Source organism: Salvelinus alpinus, chromosome 17, assembly GCF_045679555.1.
Source record: "Salvelinus alpinus chromosome 17, SLU_Salpinus.1, whole genome shotgun sequence".
NCBI classification, from domain to species: Eukaryota; Metazoa; Chordata; class Actinopteri; order Salmoniformes; family Salmonidae; genus Salvelinus; species Salvelinus alpinus.
Window position 1 is genome coordinate 32,047,373 of NC_092102.1, and position 25,408 is coordinate 32,072,780.

Here is a 25,408-nt window from a genome sequence, read left to right on the forward strand (position 1 = left end):
CTGACGTCAGTTGCCACCCAAGTTATTTTCTAATCACGTTCGTTCTCTGGTCTGTCTGTCAAAGTCGGTTGGTAAAATTCTAAACACGAGCCCGTTTTAAGACGACGATTTTGATAATTTAATGAACTTATAATTGAAGACTATTTTAAATACAAATATATCCATCTATTCAGGTAGTTATCAAATGTTTAATTGAGACAATTGTAAGGGTGTTGACTTTTCAGTCAGTGAATGATGGAAAAGTTTCTGGCTACAGTAACTAACTTTAACTAGCTAACATTAGCTAGCTAACATTACCGCATATTTGTACGTTTACTCTTAAGTTGACTAAATAGTACAATTTCAAATAGCTATTTAGTTGGATAGCTAGCTGTATTCCACATTTCAGTAAGAATAAGTGTAGCTCGTTAGCTGTATTTTTATTTAACTAGGCAAGTCGGTTAAGAACAAATAATTATTTACAATGACGGTCTAGGAACAGTGGGTTAATTGCCTTGTTCAACAGATTTTTACCTTTCCAGCTCGGGGATTCGATCTAGCAACCTTTCGGTTTCTGGCCCAACGCTCTAACCACTAAGCTACCTGCCGTGTGGAGTGAGCTGACATAGAGTAGCTGGATTGTAACGTTAGCGCAGTTTAGATTGAGACGCGTGAGCTGAATTGATCGATAAGAGCGGGAAAAGTATCTTGCTAGTTAGCCAGAGATCAGCCCATTGATTTAGCTAACGTTATAGACCTCGGTAACAGACAGATACATAGATATGTGGAACATGAAACTAGTGTTCTTGTTCTAAGCTGACATTAAGCATATGTTTCTCTCAACAGGATGTCGATGTCCGTGGCATGTAAAACCATTAATGTGTCACCTGCTTGTAAAACCATTCATGTGTCACCTGCATTGGGGCAGTACAACCCAGATTCTGTCGAGGTGATCATGAGCCAAAACGGGTGTGTTCCAAATGATCAAAGCCAGATTTTAGGCACTGAGCTCAACCTGATGGAGATGACAGAAGTGGAGTACACCCACCTTCAGCACATAATCCAGTCACACATGGAGGCACAAGCGGCTGGTCCAGAGGGATCTGGAGATGCCCGGTTCAACACTACCGTATTCACCGTGGAAAACTCTGCACCCCAACCTACAAACTGCGAAGCAGAATACCCAGCCAAGTCTCCCCCGAACACTCCACCTGATGCTATGTCAACTTCAACTGATGAGCAGCAGTACATTCTCGGCAGCTTGAACCAGGGTGGACAGGTTGACATCAAGGAAATTAAAATGGTATTGGTCAGTGACGGGAACGTTATACCTGGAGAGCGGACCCCCACCACTTGCGGTGAAGTCCCCGGCTCCGTTTTGGCTAAAGTCAGGAGTGCAGTGGATGCGACCCAAGAACGTGGCTTGGAAGCATACAACAACGGTAGCACACAGCTATTGTCCAGGCCCAACCCACCCGCCCGAGTTCGCTTGGAGAAGAGGTTCAACTGCGCCCCCTGTGACATCTCCAGACAACAGGACGTGCAATCAGCAGCTCTTAGCAAGTACGTTTTATCCCTACATTTTGAGTGATGATAATGTAGGCCTATACTAGCCAGACTTTGTTTACAGCTGTAAATTCTCTACTACAGTACTAAAAACACATTGTCAAAGAAGTACTGAGTTACTCAACATTTGTCTTTCTTTTACAGTTTTTTGACAATGCTTCATCAATCTAATGAGGCGCAAGAAGCAGCAATGCATCCACAACCACAGAAGTGGGTGAGGTCAGATCGGGGCAATCCTATTGAGCTGTCATACCCATATGGTAGCATGTTCAACCCCATCGCTGGCGCCCGTCAAGTATGAGCAACATACTACTGATGTTACTAATTCATAAAAATGTAATTGTTTTATATTGTTACAAGGAAGGGATTCAGTGCTATGTTTTGACAAGTCTTCTATTCTTAGGGATATGGGAATGTCCCTCATATGCTTGACCCCAATAAGCATCAAGGGTTGATCATTCCAAAGAACTTCACATTCAGCTATCGGCAAGACAAGATGCCTGACAAAGTTCCATGCGTCAACAGCCCCAACCCAACAGAGGAGAAAGTTTGGGTGAAGGTGGAAGGTATGTATGTTCACTGTTCAGCTTGATTTGGAGGGCACTCATAACAAAACTTAATGTTCAGTCTTTCTCCAGCTTAGTTTGTCTTATTTGTTTCTTTTCCAAATTCTGCATGCTTCTCATGGCTATGTCATGTACTGTAGTATTGCTGAACATAACATCCAACTCTTTTTGTTGTTGTTGTAAGTCTTAACACCCTCTTTATCTCTTTCAGATGATGCTGTGGCGAAGCCTGCTAAACGCGGTAGGACCCGTGGAACATGTGCTGTCAAGACCTCTGGCGTTGTCACAGACTCAGTGGAGGGAAGAGCAACTGGAGGAGCAGGCGCAAAAAAGAGAGGAGGGCCGCCAGTGGAAAGTAGCCAGCGCAGAGAGAGACACAACAGCAAGGAGCGGGATCGCAGGTAATCAGACCCACACTTGTGCTTACACTTGTTAGGTTTTAATTATCAGAGTAAGAACTTGACGGACACTATGAAAGCTTAGACCAGGTTTATTCTTCCGAAAGGATCGAACAGCTGAATCGACAAAAAACATGTTTACAATAGTGGTGGTATATGTACCCCACTTTGGGTGGAGTCTCCTCCTTCTCGCTAAACATAGTTTCCTGCCTAGCAATAAAGATACAGTGATACGGGCAATAAATGTTTCCTCTTCCCTTAATCTTACCTGACCTCGCCCCCTTATCCACAGCTCTCTCCCTTTATCAGTACTGCCACATGCGATTGTTTCCCCTGCACTCATCACATTCTAAGCTTAATTGCACCCACCATAACCCTTCCTCCTACAAATAACCATTAACTCCTGGGTTAGACCCTCGACTATGGCACCCCTCATGTCTCTAGCATAACTAATGATTCATAATATTCAACCTTTTTAGAAATCCGAACCCATCACACTTATACTCAGACACACAAACTGTTGCTCGTTTTACTCTCTTGGGCACATGTTATTACTTTTGCTCATTAGCATTCACACTTTTACATGGTACATTTGTCAAAAAGTGCTTCACAGCACAGCAAACCATACCTAAACCATAAAAGAAAAACACACTGACACAAACAGAAGCTCCTGTCAGTGACACCTTTTACTCTAGGAGGAGGATCCGCTTCTGCTGTGATGAGCTGAATGTGCTGGCGCCATTCTGTAACCACGAGACGGACAAAGCCACCACCCTGCAATGGACCACCGCCTTCCTCAAGTACGTCAGAGAGGTGTACGGGGACTCCATCAAACAGGTGAGTGCCTGATCTAAGTTGATAGTCCCTATGTGGCTATGACCTCACCAACAGACATATTGCGATGTTGTGCTGCTGTAGTGTCCTGATGCACAGGTATTCCTAAAGTGGTGACCGACTCTGCCTGCTTCTTCAGGAGTTCCAGGGCACGTTCTGTGGCAAGACTGGTCAGCGGCTCAAGCCCAGCAGTGCCTCAGGCCAGGTCATGGTCCGCCAGGAGACAGCAGAGCCATCTAGCACCCCACAGGCATCGGAGCAGTAAATACACACCTACACCTATTTAATAATTATTCTATTTATTATTAATTTATTTTACCCTCAAGAGTAGCTGTGATCCATCGGGTTTGGCTTTGGAATGTTAGCTGTCACAAAAGCATCAAGTATTGCCAGAGGGACAGACACATCCATTTGATTGTTTTTTTCGGGGGAGAAAAAGGATTTGGGTGTTCTGTTTATTGCTTTATTTCAACACCTTGAAATATTATTTTTCCTCTGTGATTATTATCCCCCTTGACAGAGCATGTTCTCCATGTAATTTTCCATCTTCATCTATTTGGGCACAGTTTTTGTATCAGAGATTTCATAAATGTTTATTTTTGCTTAAAAGTGTTCACGTTCGACTAATATTTGAAACGAGCTTCCCTTCCAAACCTCATGAATGACAATAATTAAAACGGGTGAAGGTTTTAAGTTTGACCATGGAAGTAACATTCCAACATGGTTTTGAGGGTCTTGAATGTACAATGCAAGTTTAACTGCACTCCAGGACTCCTATGGATCAGGTTAGTGTGTATGAGGAAGGAGAGATGTTTTTTTATACAACTTTACATAATTGTGATTCTTTATGAGCCAACAAACCTTTTTATAAAAAAAAAAGTGCTTTACTGAAAGTCATGCACAGGAGGCACTGTTTCTCTAGGATAGGAGTTAACATGGTGATCTACTGACTAGATTTCAGTTTAGTTAACATATGTAATATAGTTCCATTTTTAATCATACGTGCATCTTTATCTGCAATTGTAATTTATTTTGAATTTGTGTTTTATACAGGGTTGTTTGGTACTTGTGGCAACAGTAAACCACATTAACAACACATGCAGCCTTCTAAATGTATATTGTTCAGTGTTGCTCCACTCTGTATATACAACTCTGGAAAAAGTTCAGTTTCCATGACAGTTTTTCATATTACCTTAATATTAGATATTTAAAAATAAATGTGACTTAATTTACTTGCCTTTGTGTTTATCTCCTGATTGTTTGATTGCATGAACATTCAGTTGGTTAACTTGATATGTAGAAAAGAGTAATGTTTTACTGAAAAGTGGCTTTATTTGTTATTTCTTACAACATGGTGCTGTAGCAACTTACTGTACATACAACAGTCACCCACAAATAATAAATAGTAATGTATATTTAATAGTTACAGCACCGGTACAAATCGTTAATGAGTTATTCTACAATTACAATTTCTGATGCATCCACATTTTATTTTATTTTCAAAACTTAATGGAAGAGATTTTTAAATCAAACATGTAATCATGAAATGTGAAAAAAGGAAACGGGCAACAAATAAACTTGACAAAATGTTTAAAAAAAGCTAGTCTAGCAAGAGTTGGAAAATACTGTGGTTGCATCAATATACAAAATCTGGGCACTTCATTGCCTGTTACAGTACACCCAAAGCTCCTTGGCAGAGACTTAATTTTGCTCACTGGCACATATCTTCTTATTTTACATTTTGTAAGCTTGTCCTGTAAGGGAACACTCGGGTCTAAGAAGAAAGGACCATGACACATTCACTGCAAGGACAATCAGTTTTAGTGTTGGAGAGTTATCTTCCAGACAGGGGGTGAAACAACTAAAGTACATATTTTTACAGAAATGTTTTTGAAAAATAATGGCCTATAAGCACTTTTCCAGTAAAGTTATTTTTCAGTTTTTTTATTAAATTGTCATTTACTTTCAATGGTATTTGACACAATTGCATGTGTTCTCTAGTGCTCTTGTGAAACGTTTAATCAGCTTTGTCCACTTCATAGATGGATGGAGTCTAGATTTTTGTCTTTGTTTCTTCTCTGTTCTCCCAAACTGCTATTTTCCTCTTGGGATGTCCTCTTCCTCTCAAAATAAATCTCACATCTTGTTACTGTTCCCGTCTTGTTTTAAATACATTCAAGAGGAAACTGACTTGTCTTCTCTCCTCTCCTTCTCTTCCTCTTTTTCACCTCCCGGGGGGGCTAGTTCCGGGATGAGGGAAGTAATGTTTAATGGTTCTTGGGATTAGAGGTTTTCCCATGGACATTTGCCCCCTGGCAGGCGGTTGTGTCACAGATTCCTGGGGAGCCCGAGTGCCCAGTCCTTCCTGTCCTACCTGCCTCTCCGGGCTCACCTGGATCTCCAGGGGATCCGTCACGCCCGTCTTTGACGATTCCAAGCACTCCTGGGATACCTACGGGCACAATGTAGGGAATGAGCCAAGTTTCCCAACAGGGATACATTGATTTAAACAGGGAAACCGGCACTACTCTCTCCAATATAGGCTCAGGTGTCCCACAAAAGGGTTTATACACAGGCAGAGACAGTATACTGATGCAACTCCCCAAACCACTCTCACTGTGAATGCACAATATATAAACTGTCATACCTTGGTATCCTTGGTCTCCAATGGGGCCTTCGATGGCCTTTCCGATGGGTCCCTTGTCACCCTGTTCACCAAGATCACCTGTTGAAGAGACAGAAAACAAATGTTACTAAAAGAAGGCAATCTATTGGCGCTACAAATTGTGCAATAGGCACAACATAGAGATGGTCACACTTGTCTGTACACTTCTTATGAGATGTACAGTATGTTCTATGCTGCAAAGTTACTATCTGTAAGTCCATTGCTCTGTGCTGATCAGAAAGGCAGACATTCTGAGTATGTTTCTTGACATGGACCTGTGTATCTTCTGTTACCTACCTCTGGGACCGGAGTCTCCCAGGTCTCCAGGCAGCCCTCTGTAGCCAGGAGGTCCACGGGAGCCGGGGTGACCAATAGACCCAGTCTCTCCTACTTTCCCTGGAAGTCCGGCAGCACCGGGGCGACCCACTTGGCCAGGGGACAGGGGCCTTCTGAGGTTGGCAGCCAGCTGTGCAATCTGATCTGAGGAAGTACATAGGAAGATACATTTGCAAACACATTCTTGTAAAAAAAAAAAGGATCTAATGTCCTTTTTTGGTCATTTAGACAAGGACACTACAGCCCTTTTGATCTCCAAAATCCTCACCATCAATCATAGATCCACACAATTCTCTAATGTGCTGTTCGCTTGCCAGTTTACCCTGAAAACAGATGCAGAAAAGACAGACATTTCATTCAGCAGGTGTCATCAATCTGTGGCATTCTTGGCACAGGGACACCAAGTTTACAGGGATCGAGGTATTATCCCTGGTTACTCACGGGAACACCAATCTTGCCCGCGATTCCAGGCAGACCCTGTTCACCCTGGAAGCCCATTAGGCCTGGTTTCCCAGGAACCCCTCTGGCTCCGAGCTCTCCCTGTGGTCCCACCACACCTTTAGGTCCCAGCTCGCCACGCTTCCCAGACTGTAAACACAAACAAACAAAAATCTAATCTACAGGTCTTGCGTTCACTCAGTAAATGTCAAACAGATGTTTAGTTGTGCGGGAGGAAAGTGTTGGTCTATTGCACTCTGTGGAAAAATGAACTTCTCCGACATCTTGATCTGAGGGAATCAGACAGCTCAATTGTTCCCTTCGCCTCAGAGCTGGTTCAGCAGTTAATTTTAGGTGACCTAGGAAAAAGAAACTACCTGACTTGTCAAAAGCTTTCTATGAAGTAAAAACTGTAGGCCTGGCCATTTCCCCCCACAATAATAAATAAAGTTATACAGTCCCTTGAGAACATCAGTGTGGGAGTGTATATGGCGTTGTCTCACTTGATAATTAATCTAATGAACACAACAATAGCTCATAAGTGTCAGAGTTACTGTAGCTAGCTAGCACCATGGAGAGTTGTTGAGCCACATCAGCGCCTTGGCTGTAATTACATTCATTGTAAGGCAAACTGTGCTGCAGATTAGCGTAGCTCCCTTCTCCTCTGTGGGGATGGCAGAGAGTGGGCTAATAACACTAAAGCAACCGTACAGCAAGCTAATTAATCCAGCTAATCCTAGAATGGGAGCTGGGAGGATCCCGTGCAATGAGTTAGTGTGTTGCAGTCTGGCCTGGGCACCAGCGCTTAGTAGCAACACCACATCTCTGGCAACACATCAGACATGGCGCAGCGTTCTTAGGAAACTATGCAGTGTTTAGTTTTTAATGTATTATTTCTTACACTGTTACCCCAGGAAATCTTAAGTTTTAATACATACAGCCGGGAAGAACTATTGGATATAAGAGCAACGTCAATTTACCAACATTATGACCAGGAATACGAGTTTCCCGAAGCGGTTCCTCTGTTTGGACCACCACCCAGGACAATGGATCGGATCCCAGTAGGCGACCCAAAACAACGGCACCGCAGAAGGAGCGGTCTTCTGGTCAGGCTCCGTAGACGGGCACATCGCTTACCTCTCCCGAGTATACTACTCGCCAATGTACAGTCTCTTGACAACAAAGTTAGACGAAATTCGAGCAAGGGTTGCCTTCCAGAGAGACATCAGAGATTGTAACATTCTCTGTTTCACGGAAACATGGCTCACATTGGGATACGTTAGAGTCGGTACAGCCACCCGGTTTCTTCACGCATTGCGCCGACAGAAACAAACACCTCTCTGGTAAGAAGAAGGGCGGGGGTGTACGCCTTATGATTAACGAGTCGTGGTGCGATCATAACAACATACAGGAACTCAAGTCCTGTTGTTCACCTGACCTAGAATTCCTTGCAATCAAATGCCGCATTATCTACCAAGAGAATTCTCTTCGATTATAATCACAGCCATGTATATCCCCCCCAAGCAGGGACCTCGACAGCCCTGAAAGAACTTCATTGGACTATGTAAACTGGAAACCACATATCCTGAGGCTGCATTTATTGTAGCTGGGAATTTTAACAAAGCTAATCTGAAAACAAGGCTCCCTAAATTTTATCAGCATATCGAATGCGCGACCAGGGCTGGCAGCTTTCTGGATCATTGCTACTCTAACTTCCGCGACACATACAATGCCCTCCCTCGCCCTCCTTTCGGCAAATCTGACCACGACTCCATTTTGTTGCTCCCAGCCTGTAGACAGAAACTAAAAACAGGAAACGCCTGTGCTCAGGTCTGTTCAACGTTGGTCCGACCAATCTGATTCCACGCTTCAAGATTGCTTCGATCACGTGGACTGGGATATGTTCCGGATAGCCTCAGACAACAACATATGCTGATTTGGTGAGCGAGTTTATTAGCAAGTGCATCGGTGATGTTGTACCCACGGTGACAATAAAAACCTTCCCCAACCAGAAACCGTGGATTGATGGCAGCAATCGCGCAAAACTGAAATCGCGAACCACTGCTTTTAATCATGGCAAGGCGACCAGAAACATGACCGAATACAAACAGTGTAGCTATTCCCTCCGCAAGGCAATCAAACAAACTAAGCGTCAGTATAGAGACAAAGTAGAGTCGCAATTCAACGGCTCTGACACGAGACGTATGTGGCAGAGTCTACAGTCAATCATGGATTACAAAAAGAAAACCAGCCCCATCGCGGACACCGTCGCCTTACTCACAGACAAACTAAACAACTTCTTTGCTCGCTTTGAGGATAATACAGTGCCACTGACACGGCCCGCTACCAAAACCTGTGGGCTCTCCTTCACCGCAGCAACGTGAGTAAAACATTTAAACGTGTTAACCCTCGCAAAGCTGTCGGCCCAGACAGCATCCCTAGAAGCGTCCTCAGAGCATGCGCAGACCAGCTGGCTGGTGTGTTTACAGACATATTCAATCAATCCCTATCCCAGTCTGCTGTTCCCACATGCTTCAAGAGGGCCACCATTGTTCCTGTTCCCAAGAAAGCTAAGGTAACTGAGCTAAACGACTATCGCCCCGTAGCACTCACTTCCGTCATCATGAAGTGCTTTGAGAGACTAGTCAAGGATCATATCACCTCCACCCTACCTGACACCCTAGACCCACTCCAATTTGCTTACCGCCCCAATAGGTCCACAGAGGACGCAATCACACTGCACACTGCCCTAACCCATCTGGACAAGAGGAATACCTATGTAAGAATGCTGTTCATCGATTACAGCTCAGCATTTAACTCCATTGTACCCTCCAAACTCATCATTAAGCTCGAGACACTGGGTCACGACCCCACCCTGTGCAACTGGGTCCTGGACTTTCTGACGGGCCGCTCCCAGGTGATGAGTGTAGGAAACAACATCTCCACCCCGCTTATACTCAACACTGGGGCCCCACAAGGGTGCGTTCTCAGCCCTCTCCTGTACTCCCTGTTCACCCATGACTGCGTGGCCATGCACGCCTCCAACTCAATCATCAAGTTTTCAGACGACACTACAGTGGTAGGCTTGATTACCAACAACGATGAGATGGCCTACAGGGAGGAGGTGAGGGCCCTCGAAGTGTGGTGTCTGGAAAATAACTTCACACTCAACGTCAACATAACAAAGGAGATGATCGTGGACTTCAGGAAACAGCAGAGGGAGCACCCCCTATCCACATCGACGGGACAGTAGTGGAGAAGGTGGAAAGTTCCTCGGCGTACACTTCACAGACAAACTGAAATGGTCCACCCACACAGACAGCATGGTGAAGAAGGCGCAACAGCGCCTCTACAACCTCAGGAGGCTGAAGAAGTTTGGCTTGTCACTGAAAACAGATGCCCAATCGAGAGCATCCTGTCGGGCTGTGTCACCGCCTGGTACGGCAACTGCTCCGCCCACAACCGTAAGGCTCTCCAGAGGGTAGTGAGGTCTGCACAACACATCGCCGGGGGCAAACTACCTGCCCTCCAGGACACCTACACCACCCGATGTCACAGGAAGGCCAAAAAGATCATCAAGGACAACAACCACCCGAGCCACTGCCTGTTCACCCCGCTATCATCCAGAAGGCGAGGTCAGTACAAGTGCATCAAAGCTGGGACCGAGAGACTGAAAAACAGCTTCTATCTCAAGGCCATAAGGCCATTAGACTGTTAAACAGCCATCACTAACATTGAGTGGCTGCTGCCAACATACTGACTCAAATCTCTAGCCACCTTCATAATTAAAAATTGGATGTAATAAATGTATCACTAGTCACTTTAAACAATGCCACTTTATATAATGTTTACATACCTTACATTACTCATCTCATATGTATGCCACACGGCCATCGCTCATCCATATATTTATATGTACATATTATTATTCTTTCCTTTACACTTGTGTAAGATAGTGAGAAAGGGACAATGATAGACTGGTCTAGTAAGCCCAACTAAGTAGGGGTTTGGCTGTACTCTTAATAAATGAATGTGATCGCAATGTTTTTGGTCGTTTTCTACTGTATTAGAGAGACAAAGTTGTCATTAAAATGTGTCTCAATGTAGAGAGTCGGGAACTAGGACCTATACATTTTGTCGTTGACAAACATACATTTTACACTGGCAAGGATATACTCCACAGTTTGGATGAAGATGAAAAGATAACTCACCTCTCCTTTTTGGCCAACTGGACCAAATGGACCCTGAGAATGAGCAAAAGATTTTTGACGAATAAGACAAAGGAAATTGGATGACATACATGTTTTCATTTGACTGAATTTAAAATATGAAGGATAACTTACAGGTTCTCCATTCTCCCCGGGCAAACCATCAGCTCCTGCCATGCCCTGAACAGAAAACACAAGTGAATATTTGAATAACAACAATTGGGTGTGCATGGGAGCTTCCATAGAAAATATAATGTATCGTTAAGTGCCTACAAAAGTCAAATATACCCTCACATTATCTTCCATAATGAGCCCATAAATCCATTTCCCATGATCTTTTTGACAATATTCTCTCTGAACCCCTTAAGAGACAGAACATCCCCAATAGCAAACTGAATGCAGACAGTGGGAAGAGGGTTACTATGGTATTATCATTCTTAGCTTAATTTGACCTTTGACTCCAAATGTAAGGAGCTACAAGTGTACCATGTCTCCTTTAGGGCCTGATGCTCCGACTGGACCCTGTGAGAGAAACAGAACGAGAGAGTGAGGAGAGAGAGAAACAGTTAATAAAATAGAGTCCGTGGTTGTGAAGTCCAGTAGCAGAGCGCAAGGCTCCATAGATGGCAGGCTGTGTGTGCGGAGTGAGATGGAGAGAGGGATGGAGGTGTGGTGGGTTGTGGAGTGGGGCAGCCTAGGAGCTGGATAAAGCCAGGCTTTGTTCTGCCCTCGGCTCCTGAACAGGAGGCTGCTATGTTACCTTTCGTTACACAAACTATAGTTTTGGCAAGTCGGTTAGGACATCTACTTTGTGCATGACACAAGTAATTCAACTGTATATGTACAGTTGAAGTCAGAAGTTTACATCCACCTTAGCCAAATATATTTAAACTGTTTTCACAATTCCTGTCATTTAATCCTAACAATTCCCTGTCTTAGGTCAGTTAGGATCACCACTTTATTTTAAGAATGTGAAATGTTAGAATAATATTAGAGAGAATGATTTCTTTCTTTCATCACATTCCCAGTAGGTCAGAAGTGTACATACACTCAATTTGTATTTGGTAGCATTGCCTTTAAAAAGTATTTAACTTGGGTCAAACGTTTTGGGTAGCCTTCCACAAGCTTCCCACAATAAGTTGGGTGAATTTAGGCCCATTCCTCCTGAGAGCTGGTGTAACTGAGTCGGGTTTGTAGACCTCCTTGCTCGCACACGCTTTTTCAGTTCTGCCCACAAATCTTCTATAGGATTGAGGTCAGGGCTTTGTGATGGCCACTCCAATACCTTGACTTTGTTGTCCTTAAGCCATTTTGCCACAACTTTGGAAGTATGCTTGGGGTCATTGTCCATTTGGAAGACCCATTTGCGAACAAGCTTTAACTTCCTGATTGTTGTCTTGAGATGTTGCTTCAATATATCCACATAATTTTCCTCCCTCATGATGCCATCTATTTTGTGAAGTGCACCAGTCCCTCCTGCAGCAAAGCTCCCCCACAACATGATGCTGCCACCCCCGTGCTTCACGGTTGGGATGGTGTTCTTCGGCTTGCAAGCCTCCCCCTTCTTCCTCCAAACATAATGATGGTCATTATGGCCAAACAGTTCTATTTCATCAGACCAGAGGACATTTCTCCAAAAAGTACAATCTTTGTCCCCATGTGCAGTTGCAAACCGTAGTCAGGTTTTTTTATGGCGGTTTTGGAGCAGTGGCTTCTTCCTTGCTGAGTGGCCTTTCAGGTTATGTCGATATAGGACTCGTTTTACTGTGGATATAGATACTTGTGTACCAGTTTCCGCCAGCATCTTCACAAGGTCCTTTGGTGCTGTTCTGGGATTGATTTGCACTTTTCGCACCCAAGTATGTTCATCTCTAGGAGACAGAACGCGTCTCCTTCCTGAGCGGTATGACGGCTGCATGGTCCCATGGTGTTTATACTTGCGTACTATTGTTTGTACAGATGAACGTGGTACCTTCAGGCGTTTGGAAATTGCTCCCAAGGATGAACCAGACTTGTGGAGGTCTACAATTTTTTTCTGAGGTTTGGGCTGATTTCTTTTGATTTTCCCATGATGTCAAGCAAAGAGGCACTGAGTTTGAAGGTAGGCCTTGAAATACATCCACAGGTACACCTCCAATTGACTCAAATTATGTCAATTAGCCTATCAGAAGCCATGACATCATTTTCTGGAATTTTCCAAGCTGTTTAAAGGCACAGTCTACTTAGTGTATGTAAACTTCTGACCCACTGGAATTGTGATACAGTGAATTATAAGTGAAATAATCTGTCTGTAAACAATTGTTGGAAAAATTACTTGTGTCATGCACAAAGTAGATGCCCTAACCGACTTGCCAAAACTATAGTTTGTGAACAAGAAATTTGTGGAGTGGTTGAAAATCGAGTTTTAATGACTCCAACCTAAGTGTATGTAAACTTCTGACTTCAAATGTAAGTATTGGACTAGGAGTGGTGGGGGGATGCCTTCTGGGGAATATTTTTGTCTTTCAAAGTCCAGTTGGTGTTTGTGTGTAAATGCAGTCTTAACAATCATGCCCTAACATGTTCTCTGTCTGTGTGTGTGTGTGTGTGTGTGTGTGTGTGTGTGTGTGTGTGTGTGTGTGTGTGTGTGTGTGTGTGTGTGTGTGTGTGTGTGTGTGTGTGTGTGTTGGTCGTGTGTTAAAAGGCTCTCTAGTTAAGAGATTTTCATTGACAGAAATGTCTCCAGTGGATGGACTCATTAACATGGGGTCAGTTGGTCAATAGTTCTAATCCGTTTTAAAAGGCATAGCTACAAATAAAAGACCTTGTTTATTCACACAAGGACATCAGTGTAGTTGATAGGGATGTTTGGGCTTGGAACCACATGGTGAGCGGTTCAAATCCCTGGGGTGGACACCACTTTTGGTCACTTCAGAGAGGTCTTTGTCCAGCAAGCATTCTGTTCGGAGTCACACTCACCCTCTCACCAAATCCGCCGCGAATCCCGGTTGGTCCGGGAAGGCCAGGGTCACCAAGAGCCCCCTTTATTCCCTGTTGAACATGACATAGACACCATAAGAACACTCCAACACTCAATCATTCAATTGATATTTGGTGGGACATCTCATTCCGTATCCTATCATGCTACTGACCTGGAAGCCTTTGCTGCCCTGAACCCCGATGTTGCCCACTGGTCCGACGCCCCCCTAGGAAACGCACATCATGTTAGCACAATAGGAAGTACACGAGGGCCTAAAGACAATGGAAGTAAATCTTAGCCTGACCTGTGACACAGACCTGCATTCCCTCATCCAATATTATCAAACCTTGCCTTTATGAGACTCCAATAAAGCAGGACATGATTGTGTTTATAACTTTGAAAGAGGAGGATATTGCGGTTGTGTGTTATGAAAGAGGCACAAGAGTCATAATTTGTGTAGAAGTTGATAAAATCACTTGTGTTTGAGTTATGTCTTATCTAAGGAATGCTTTGAAAGTGACACTGCACCCAGCTGTGATGGGGAAGTGCCACCTGGCTTTAGACCCAAGGCTGTATCCTGCATTCCCTCCCTCTAGGGTTCTGATGGGGAACCAAAGACAAAGACCCCTCTGTCTCTCTGACCCTCTTTCCTCCATCCCTATTTCATACATTCCCATCTTCCCTACTGCCTCCATCTCACTGGAGGAGAATAGCTGTATAATGGGGTGGTATGAGACTACATTTCCCCATGGGTGTAAGAACATGTTGTACGTTACTATGCAACAGTCTCCTAGTTAATCACAAACTATTGTGTTTTATCATTTAACTAATAAGTGGAAGTTTTCATCTTTATCCTCTCAATCGTCAAATATAGCCCCATGAAGATATGAAACAGATTTTTCCTACCAGGAGTCTGTTTTAACCATGTGTTCTAATGCTATGTTGACTACTATTCTGATTGGTGTATGGCTCCATTCTACCCACTGGCATCTTAACAGGTGGATGCTGCCACGTTTCCATAGTATTGAACTTTGACCTAGACTACTTACAGCCACTCCTCTGGGTCCCGCCTCGCCCCTCTCTCCTGGGATACCAATGTCGCCCTGTGGGAGGAGTCAGATGATGGTGCAGGCAGGTGAGAGGAGCTGATACACCATGACTGCATTGTAACAAAATGACCTACAACACAGAAACCCCTGAAATACCCCACAAGTGCCCCAGAAGCCCATCAGATACATACAGGAATACCTGGCTCTCCAGATGGCCCTGCCTCCCCCATCTCTCCTGGGTCACCCTGGGAAGGAAAGGGGAATGGTTATGTGGTGGCTTATCATCTTTACTGCAATTGGCTAAATGGTTCATCTGATTGTATGATATCATTTATGACATCACTGTCTATATACAGTGGGGAGAACAAGTATTTGATACACTGCCGATTTTGCAGGTTTTCCTACTTACAAAGCATGTAGAGGTCTGTAATTTTTATCATAGGTACACTTCAACTGTGAGAGACGGAATCTAAAACAAAAATCCAGAAAATCACATTGTATGATTTTTAAATAATTAATTTGCATTTTATTGCATGACATAAGTATTTGATCACCTACCAACCAGTAAGAATTCCGGCTCTCACAGACCTGTTAGTTTTTCTTTAAGAAGCCCTCCTGTTCTCCACTCATTACCTGTATTAACTGCACCTGTTTGAACTCGTTACCTGTATAAAAGACACCTGTCCACACACTCAATCAAACAGATTCCAACCTCTCCACAATGGCCAAGACCAGAGAGCTGTGTAAGGACATCAGGGATAAAATTGTAGACCTGCACAAGGCTGGGATGGGCTACAGGACAATAGGCAAGCAGCTTGGTGAGAAGGAAACAACTGTTGGCGCAATTATTAGAAAATGGAAGAAGTTCAAGATGACGGTCAATCACCCTCGGTCTGGGGCTCCATGCAAGATTTCACCTCGTGGGGCATCAATGATCATGAGGAAGGTGAGGGATCAGCCCAGAACTACACGGCAGGACCTGGTCAATGACCTGAAGAGAGCTGGGACCACAGTCTCAAAGAAAACCATTAGTAACACACTACGCCGTCATGCATTAAAATCCTGCAGCGCACGCAAGGTCCCCCTGCTTAAGCCAGTGCATGTCCAGGCCTGTCTGAAGTTTGCCAATGACCATCTGGATGATCCAGAGGAGGAATGGGAGAAGGTCATGTGGTCTGATGAGACAAAAATAGAGCTTTTTGGTCTAACTCCACTCACCGTGTTTGGAGGAAGAAGAAGTATGAGTACAACCCCAAGAACACCATCCCAACCGTGAAGCATGGAGGTGGAAACATCATTCTTTGGGGATGCTTTTCTGCAAAGGGGACAGGACGACTGCACCGTATTGAGGGGAGGATGGATTTGGCCATGTATCGCGAGATCTTGGCCAACAACCTCCTTCCCTCAGTAAGAGCATTGAAGATGGGTCGTGGCTGGGTCTTCCAGCATGACAACGACACGAAGCACACAGCCATGGCAACTAAGGAGTGGCTCCGTAAGAAGCATCTCAAGGTCCTGGAGTGGCCTAGCCAGTCTCCAGACCTGAACCCAATAGAAAATCTTTGGAGGGAGCTGAACGTCCGTATTGCCCAGCGACAGCCCCGAAACCTGAAGGATCTGGAGAAGATCTGTAGGGAGGAGTGGGCCAAAATCCCTGCTGCAGTGTGTGCAAACCTAGTCAAGAACTACAGGAAACGTATGATCTCTGTAATTGCAAACAAAGGTTTCTGTACCAAATATTAAGTTCTGCTTTTCTGATGTATCAAATACTTATGTCATGCAATAAAATGCTAATTAATTACTTAAAAATCATACAATGTGATTTTCTGGATTTTTGTTTTAGATTCCGTCTCTCACAGTTGAAGTGTACCTATGATAAAAATTACAGACCTCTACATGCTTTGTAAGTAGGAAAACCTGCAAAATCGGCAGTGTATCAAATACTTGTTCTCCCCACTGTATTTTTCCTGAAAGTGTGATGTAATTTGTGACATCACTGTCTGTATGGTTTCCCTGATTGTATGATACAATTTGTGACATCACTGGCTGTATGACATCCCTGTACATATTTATGACATCACTGATTATGACATCACTGGCTGTTTCTCTGATCCTATGATATCAGTTGTGACATCATTAGCTGTATGTGTTAAAACATCCAGCTTCAGTCAGCTGATTCTAGCCATCTTTTATGGTTAGTTCTAGTCGGGAAGCTTAGTCTCCCATTCAGAGGACTCCCACTTTTGTTAGTGTCTTATTGGTCAATGTCACACCAAATAATTATCACCACATCTCCTTCAGCTTATCAGTGGCCTTGATTCCTGGGACTTCAGTTTCAGTTAGTCTACGACCCCAGCACGCTGTGTGGTCAGAAACGTGCTTTCCCCATCCCAATGAGCACTTCTAAAGTTTTTCCTCCGGCTGAACTTTTTCTCCTTTGGACTGAATCCCTGCATGTCTGATGTTTAATTATGTGTGCATCTAAACGACCACATAGTCAGTTCTCACTGGACATGATTCTCAGTTTCTGAACCATGAGTGGTCAGATGTGTGTGTAAATGTGGACATCTTCTTCCATTAAACTCCCATTAACCTGGACATCCGCATCATCCTTGTTCTGACCGGAAATTCTAAAGTGGTTGCTACCGGCCTTAAGCCAGCACCTAAGGTTTCTTATTACATTCATGGTCCTTTGATTCACTACAACCCTAACCCTACCCCTATTTTTCAGTATGATTCCATCCTTTCATTACACAATATCAATGTGACATCACTGGCTTTATGACATCACAAAACATTTCTGACATGACCAATGATATGGCACGCCTGTATGACGTTGCTATGAGTCTTTATGACATACCTATCTGGATTATGTGCATATGACATCATTGGATATATGACATCACTGTCTGTATGCTGTGCCACAATCTTTTTGACGTCACTGTTTATTCATAGCTGTCACAGTGTGGACTAATGGACATTATTAGGTACTTCTAGGCATTTGTGTTGCCTGTTTGACACCCACTGATTGTGACATCGCTCTGTTATAACTATGATATCCTTCTCTTTATGGTCTCATTGTATACATCATATCCCTGTCTTTATGAAATCACTGTCTTCATGACTTAGTTATGCATTGTTGCCATACTCACAACTCCTCCTTTGGCGCCCTTTGCGCCAGCCTTTCCTTGTAAACCCTGAAATACAGACATAGAAACATGATTCTGGAGTAGTGTCCACAGTAGTAATATGATGCCATGGGACTCGGGACTGGTTAACACAAGGTGGGAGACAAAGTTAAGGGCTAGTTAGGACAGAGTAGACTGTAAAGAAATCTATACTGTGTTCTTTACTGCAGAGCATAGAGGCACTAACTGTTGTCTATTTGAGATGTGAGAATGTCTATAGTGCCTATTGGAAATGAAAATCCATACAGAGTACAGAGGTACTAACAAAATGGAAAGCATCTCTGTCTGTGTAGTCATTAGAGTGTGTAAGAGAATCAGAGTGTGCAAGGGCATCTCCCAGTAGGAGGTACAGTGGGACACTAACAGATAATGGCCAACTAACCCTACACAGTGGGACGCTAGATAATGTAATGCTCGATACTCACAGGAAGGCCGTTGGGTCCTTTCTCACCGGGTACCCCATTCCTTCCAGTGTCGCCCTGGCAATGCAGAGAAACACTGTCACTATGTCATAAAAAAATTGATAGTTTTCATTTGTCTGCTGGACAATGTGAAGCTATCGCCTGCGTCCACATGACTGTGTTTTGTTGGTTGTTCTTAATGCTCGTACAGAACTAGGGAAAAAAAGCTTTCCAGTTTTCTGCCCCTTCCACTTGGAACAAGCTTCAAAAGGTCCTGAACTTACAGGAGCTCGTCCCTTTTAATGAGTTTAATGCTACAGTAGGATAAACATTATGATAGAAAATTAAGTGGGTGGGCTGTCAATGTTTTGACCCCTACATATGTAGGATCTTAATTTGATAACTTTTTTGTTGCTGAGAATTTTAGTGTATTCGATGTTTAAAAAGTCTTCTAAAGTTAATCATTTAAACTTAAAAAATGTCTGACTTGATTTGCCATAATGAACATGGATCAACCCCTACAAAAATGTCCATTAATTATAATCCACATAATAATTCACATTTCCTGTTGCTGCAGGAAGATTATCTTCCTGATGTAGCAAACTGGCTCAAATTAAAATCCTACATCTGTAGTTGCACTACACTTTCCCAAACCATCTTGCTGTGTACATTTATGTTTTTAAAACTATAGTGCTTTGTGTTTTATGTTATAAGTGTGTTTGCAACTTTGTGTGCCGCTATTTTGGCCATGTCTCTCTTGTAAAATAGATTGATAATCTCAATGAGACTAACCTGGTAAAATATATCAGCCACACCCTCACTGTGGACTCATGGGAAAGAGAGCAGAGAGCATGTTGGGAGAAAAGGGTGCCACTTTACCTTCTCGCCATCCAGTCCCTGGGTGCCATCTTTCCCGTCTCTGCCGGGGATGCCCTGCAGGAGAGAGAAACACTGTTGGTCAGGGGTCCAAGATATCTGTTATCAATAGAGATTTGTATTTTAAGACTTACGGGCTCCCCTTTGGGTCCTGCTCCGCCAGAAACTCCCTTTGGACCAATTTTGCCCTGTTGAGAAATGATGAGAAACAATGTTACAGTACCTGCAATGAACCGTTTGTAGCACAACATTAGATCCTTTAAAATCCCCTGTACTCACACCATTTACCATCATATGACTGTTTAGTCTGCTGTTTGATTAGAAATGAGAGTTATCAGACATGCAAATATAAATGTATATAAAAATGTATATGTGTATTATTTACTCACAATCTCTCCCTTTGGCCCTCTAAATCCCTCTGGTCCTTTCTCTCCAGCATCACCCTGGAATTATCAAATGACACACACAGAGCTTTTTATTGATGGGACCAATGGCAGACATCTAACACAATGACATAAAGATCAGCACCGAAGTGAGCAGTGTATAACTTGTGCAGTATGAGTTATACACTCCTCAACAGACAGTACAAACAAGGAGAGACTCACTGTCTTGCCGATGATGCCAGCAGTACCAGGTTTGCCTCGGAAACCTGGTAAACCCTAAAAAGAGAGAGATAAAGAGAGATAATGCATTTTAATCAGGAAAACTGAGAGCACATCAAGTTTCCACTGCAGCCCATTGAAGTGCTGGTCGGTAAATTCCAGAGATCTGTGACAAAGATCTTCAGAGGCGTGGTACTCACCCTGTCTCCTACTGCCCCCATTGGGCCCTGAAGTCCCCTCAAACCACGAGGACCCTGGGAAACAACAGCACAGGATGGTTAGGGACCAGCAGAATCAATCATAATCACCATCAGAACCTATCAGAACATTCAACAATGCATAGCATTCACACATCAGGGCTAAGGCAGAAAGGAATCAACAATGTAAACGGACAGCCAACAGATAGAAATGGCCGTGTTTTGAACCACATTAGGTGACAAAACTCACCTGCAGGCCGACAGTGCCGGGAATCCCTGGAGGACCAGGTGGGCCAGCATTACCCTGGGAGAGAGGACACACAGTTAACAACACATAGTTAACATCTGGATAAAGACTTCAGACTAGTCACATACTCTGATTTTTACTCTTTCAACTCTGATCTCACCTTCTCTCCATCTTTCCCGAGCTCTCCCTTATCTCCTTTGTGCCCTGTGTGACCCTAAATAAAGAGAGGGAATGATGAAAGGAAAGACAGAAGAAGCAAGGCATACATATTTAGAGATGGATGGTGAGATATAGAGAAAGACAGAGGGGTAGATGATGGGAGAGTTAAACTAACTGCAAAACAGTTAGTTTTGCTGTCACGTTTGGTAGTGAGTGATGGAAACGCCAACCGGATGCTTCACATTTATACATACGGTGAAATATCTGGCTCATTGTTTTATCTGTGGCGACAATGTCCTGTACCCACCTTGAATCCAGGCATTCCTGGAGGGCCAGAGGGGCCAGGAGGACAGATGGCAGGACACTATAAAGGGGACAGACAACACTGCATGTAGTAAAAATAATGTCACACTGCTGTTCAATGTTGTGCATAGCAATCAGTACAGTACAGGGTTCATGTCCTTAAATGTGTTGGTTCTAAAAAAACATTCTGACACTTACCAACAGATCTCCACTGCCATCAGGGAGAGCCCCAGGAAGACCCTTAGAAAGGTAGAGAATGACATTTAGATTGATATATAAATGAATGAGTAACATTTCCACCTTTCTTTCTTAAAGCATTTCTTCACCCCACATCTGAGGACATTCATCTCCATTCCTTGTGAAAACTGCAATTATGCTCTAGAAATCCACTAGGTGGTAGTACATGGATGCACTGACTGATGGCAGCTAAAACAATGACAATGGGGGATTTCACTAATGTGAAAAATCAGCAGATAATGTGGATGTTCTGTTCTTACTGGTGGTCCATCAGGGCCGGGAGGCCCGGATAATCCTGGAAGACCCTCAGGGCCCTGGGAGAGAGAGAGAACACACAGGTCAATCAACAGGATTCATTTGCATATAAACTGCACAAAATCAGTGCATAGAGTCACATTGCCCTTACCCTCATCATGTTAAACGAAATCAAAGCTGACTCTTCCTTGCTGCACCCCTGGTCAGCGACTCCGATAAGAAACTCAACTGAAATCATGATCACTCCAATCAGTCCTAGTTCTCTCTCCAGGGGCCTCTCCCCACAGAGAGGAGACCTTATGCTGGGGTAGCCCACTAACAGGACCCCCTCCACTCATGGACATTCTGATTCCCCCCCTTGACTACTGTAAACGGTCATTGTTGGTTGATTCTAGCAGAGGTTTATTTAAAAAGGATTGGAATGAAGAGACATGCCTGTCTGTCAGAGGTCTCTAGCCTTGGTCCTGGAGTGATCCTGCTTCTGCAGACTTTGTTTGTCATTCAGTGGTTAAACAGTTAACTCGCCAACTTGATTACTTAATCATGAATTAGCAGTGAGTCCACTAGATATCCAGTAGCGGCAGTCAAAGAGCGTATTACACAATTGGTTAAGTGTATATTTCCCTGTTTTCTGTCTGTTGTACATCTTTCTTAAAATCGGGATTGATTAATTAATTGGTCTTCACTCACCGCTGGTCCCTGTGGCCCGATTCCGCCCTCAAGCCCATTGGCTCCAGGTGGCCCCTGGAAACAATAGAAATGGGTTAGGTGAGAGCACACACACACATACACGCAAGCATTTACGCACGCAAGCATTCATGCACGCAAACACATGCATAAATGTGTAATAAGACACACATATACATGCAAAAAGATCCACACACACACACATACATGCAAAGTGACAACATAAGAAAACTGTTTATAATCATCTGTACTCACTGGAGCTCCTGGTCTCCCTCTGCCCTATGGAAGACAGGGAAAGGCATATTAAGACATACATACACATCAGTTTGTGTACACTCCCACATCGGTGTGTGTCTTGTAGGTAGGGCCCAGCATGTTTCTTGGCCATGTGACCTAACCTGGAAACACTCTGGGCCCTAGTTATGGGTTTAGCTGTAGACAGGAAACACTCTGGGCCCTAGTTATGGATTTAGCTGTAGACAGATGAGGGGTGTAATAGAGGTTATGAATGTGGACAGGTGAGGGGGTGTTCTGATATAGGTGACGTTGATGGCATGTAACAGTGGTGGAAGATGTAACAGTACTTACAGGAGGTCCACCTGGCCCGGAAGGTCCAGCGTCGCCCTGTAGAAACACAGAGACAACCCCTCAGACGACTTCAACAGATAAAATGAAACATGAGACTAGGCGAGAACTAGGTTAAAAACCTAAAACATTAGTTCCAATGTTCTTGCGCCAAAATTGTTTCGAGAACTTTGGGAGGGGATGACATGTGTCCGCATTGAGTCATGTATCAGTGTGCCAAAACTAGAGCAACTGCCTTGGTCCACATAGGTGAGAAACATTTACAATTATTACATTATTATAAACAACAGACCCTGTGCTTCAGTGACACTCAGCCACTCAGCCTAATAAAGATGCACCACCCCCACTCCATCCGATGCTTTCCTTATTTTATTTAGCTTTTCCTGTCCACACTTTCATTCCCCCCTCCCTGTTTCCCCTTGCACCCCCTCCTTTACCCTCCAACCCCTCCTCTGTTCTCCTCAACCCCACTCGATCTCAGCTGTGTTTGGAGTGTCTGTGTGGTGTGAGGGAGAAAAAGTCTTACAATCAGACTTAACACAGTGGTGTCACAGCAACCCACACTGCATTCCACCCTGTGTCTGCTGACTTTTCATTTGATGAGTATAGACCGGTGTACAACTGCACATACTAACACACACACACAGTAAGACACTTGCACACACTCACATGTATAGTCACATCACTCATGCACCTGTACACATACGCACGCATATGCACACACATACAGCCACACGCCTGTATGTCTCCTGTGATGTATGGAATGTAATGTATGGTGGTTAGTTTTCCCTTTTCCTCTCTTTACTGTTATTCTCAGTATCTCTAAGGTTATCTGCTTGATTTGAACTAAGGTCCATGAAACTACACTAACCTTTGTGCAAAGTGAGACTGAAGTCTTCACTGCTACAACAAAGCACACATGAATTACTTGGATTTAACAATAAAAATATACAACTATCCTTCCCTACTCTAAGCAGTAAAGACGCTGCATATGGGTATCAAAAAGCATCGGTGCATCTCATTATCTAGTGAATGTTTTGGGGAGATGGTCGATATGTCTTGACATAGAAAGGGAGTTCTTCTGTGAAAAGAGTTTCAGTCCATATTCCTCAGGGGGAGGGAGAGAACGCCCAAGCTTGTCAACCTTCATCCCATTAGTACATGGATGTTAGCCAGGAAATATCAGACAGGGTTTAAACCAATTGCAGCACGGCACATTTAATCCAGGTAATTAGGCAGTCAGACATCCTGATTAGTGGAACTAATTAGTTGAATTGCAGAGGGCTGCCTCCACCTTGACAGTGGAGCCATTTACACCCTTCAAGTTGTAATCACAGAATATTTTTAACATCCTTTAACCTACTATTTAATGCATAACTCCCAACACTTAACCATAACCAGTCCTGTGGTGCTAGATAACATTAGTGTAGTACTTTCATGCCTTCCTCTGAGGCTAACAGTATTCATTTTTTCCAATAGCAACCAAGCTGCAGATCCCTCTATTTCCTACAGTCTGGGCCGGTTTGGTGGGAAGCTTTTCGCATTCCGGGTGGGATTAGGGAAGCAGCGGCCAGCGGCAGATAAATCTGACTCAGAATCACCCGATCTCTCATTAAAAACATTCCCACAAAGGGCCAGAGCCTGTTCGACAAATCCGTCCCGACAGGGAGAAAACAGAGGCCTGAGTAGGTACCAGCTTTAGCCCACCAAGGTCTCTCCAAGAAGCACACTGTAACTAACCCCCTTTCTCTCTATTCTGGAGGGTCATACAGTAATGATACATAGAGGAAAGAATGGTACCTTCCTCAGCCTAAGGTCACAACACCAGCTCTCTGTATGTGTTTTCATAAACTGAGCAAACTGAAGAACCTCGAATGGTTATTGACTTTGTCACTCTGTACCTGTATCTCTGTGTGTGTTTTTTGTTGTTGTTGTGGGTGATTGAAATATACACTTAACTGCCCAGAGGGGCAGTCTTCAGTTGAAGAGGTCATTAAAGTCAATGGGGCACATCCAGAGGCAAACAGCCAGGAACCCGGAGAGGCACTTCACTTACCACCTCCCCCGGAGGACCGTCTTTCCCAGCAGGCCCATCAGCACCTGTCAATCCCTGAGGAAGAATCACAACATCATGGAAACATTATTAGACATTATATTGTGCTATTTCTTACATGTAAATTGCTAAATTCAACTGTTTAGATAGATGGCAGACATATGTTCTTATCAAGTTCTCTAACAAGAGGTAGCTATGAGCCAATTGCTCACACTTGTTCTAGAGGACAGGTTACTCGCTCTGCATGCATGAATGCAGGTAAATATCGGTTCAATCCAAATCAGTCGACTCCAGGTAGTTCATTATACAATGAGATACACTGACAACTGGGAAGCAGTCTAAGCAACTGTCAAGGACTACAGCTTGAGATCAATAGGCTCAAACTACTGTTTATCTAATAGGTTCTACAGCAATTCAGCCAATCTTTTACGCATCTATAACAGGACCCGTGTTTATGTGTGTGTGTGTGAGTTTCTACGGGTCACTTACGTCCACCCCAGGGAGGCCAGGCAGGCCTGGGTTCCCTGGTCCACCTGCTCCCCCTGCTTTCCCCTTGGGTCCCTGAAACATTGGGACAGCTCAGTGTTATAATAATCACACCCCCTACACAATTGGGTTGT

At 43.8% G+C, this 25,408-nt stretch overlaps 2 protein-coding genes across 2 annotated transcripts in view; one reads left to right on the top strand and one right to left on the bottom strand.

Moving 5' to 3' along the window:
- LOC139542781 (transcription factor-like 5 protein) lies at positions 1–5,032 on the top strand. Its single transcript, XM_071348609.1, has 7 exons — positions 1–173; positions 826–1,542; positions 1,690–1,840; positions 1,949–2,111; positions 2,323–2,512; positions 3,205–3,346; positions 3,483–5,032. The coding sequence occupies exons 2-7, from the start codon at positions 827–829 to the stop codon at positions 3,606–3,608; spliced, it is 1,488 nt and encodes a 495-aa protein (XP_071204710.1). The 5' UTR covers positions 1–173; position 826; the 3' UTR covers positions 3,609–5,032.
- LOC139542779 (collagen alpha-3(IX) chain-like) overlaps positions 4,656–25,408 on the bottom strand; it is a 25,832-nt gene continuing 5,079 nt past the window's right edge. Inside the window, exons 4-32 of the mRNA XM_071348605.1 lie at positions 25,278–25,349; positions 24,792–24,845; positions 22,739–22,774; positions 22,406–22,429; positions 22,154–22,207; positions 21,469–21,522; positions 21,170–21,211; positions 20,976–21,032; positions 20,670–20,723; positions 20,513–20,566; positions 20,266–20,319; positions 20,069–20,122; positions 19,853–19,906; positions 19,598–19,651; positions 19,467–19,520; positions 18,612–18,665; positions 18,151–18,195; positions 15,190–15,243; positions 14,999–15,052; positions 14,122–14,175; positions 13,949–14,020; positions 11,477–11,512; positions 11,126–11,170; positions 10,994–11,026; positions 6,786–6,932; positions 6,613–6,667; positions 6,306–6,488; positions 5,991–6,068; positions 4,656–5,795 (exon numbers count right to left, since the gene is read on the bottom strand). Coding sequence (XP_071204706.1) covers positions 5,611–5,795; positions 5,991–6,068; positions 6,306–6,488; positions 6,613–6,667; positions 6,786–6,932; positions 10,994–11,026; positions 11,126–11,170; positions 11,477–11,512; positions 13,949–14,020; positions 14,122–14,175; positions 14,999–15,052; positions 15,190–15,243; positions 18,151–18,195; positions 18,612–18,665; positions 19,467–19,520; positions 19,598–19,651; positions 19,853–19,906; positions 20,069–20,122; positions 20,266–20,319; positions 20,513–20,566; positions 20,670–20,723; positions 20,976–21,032; positions 21,170–21,211; positions 21,469–21,522; positions 22,154–22,207; positions 22,406–22,429; positions 22,739–22,774; positions 24,792–24,845; positions 25,278–25,349 — 1,866 coding nt within the window. The 3' untranslated portion in view covers positions 4,656–5,610. The remainder of the gene's footprint in view (positions 5,796–5,990; positions 6,069–6,305; positions 6,489–6,612; positions 6,668–6,785; positions 6,933–10,993; positions 11,027–11,125; positions 11,171–11,476; positions 11,513–13,948; positions 14,021–14,121; positions 14,176–14,998; positions 15,053–15,189; positions 15,244–18,150; positions 18,196–18,611; positions 18,666–19,466; positions 19,521–19,597; positions 19,652–19,852; positions 19,907–20,068; positions 20,123–20,265; positions 20,320–20,512; positions 20,567–20,669; positions 20,724–20,975; positions 21,033–21,169; positions 21,212–21,468; positions 21,523–22,153; positions 22,208–22,405; positions 22,430–22,738; positions 22,775–24,791; positions 24,846–25,277; positions 25,350–25,408) is intronic.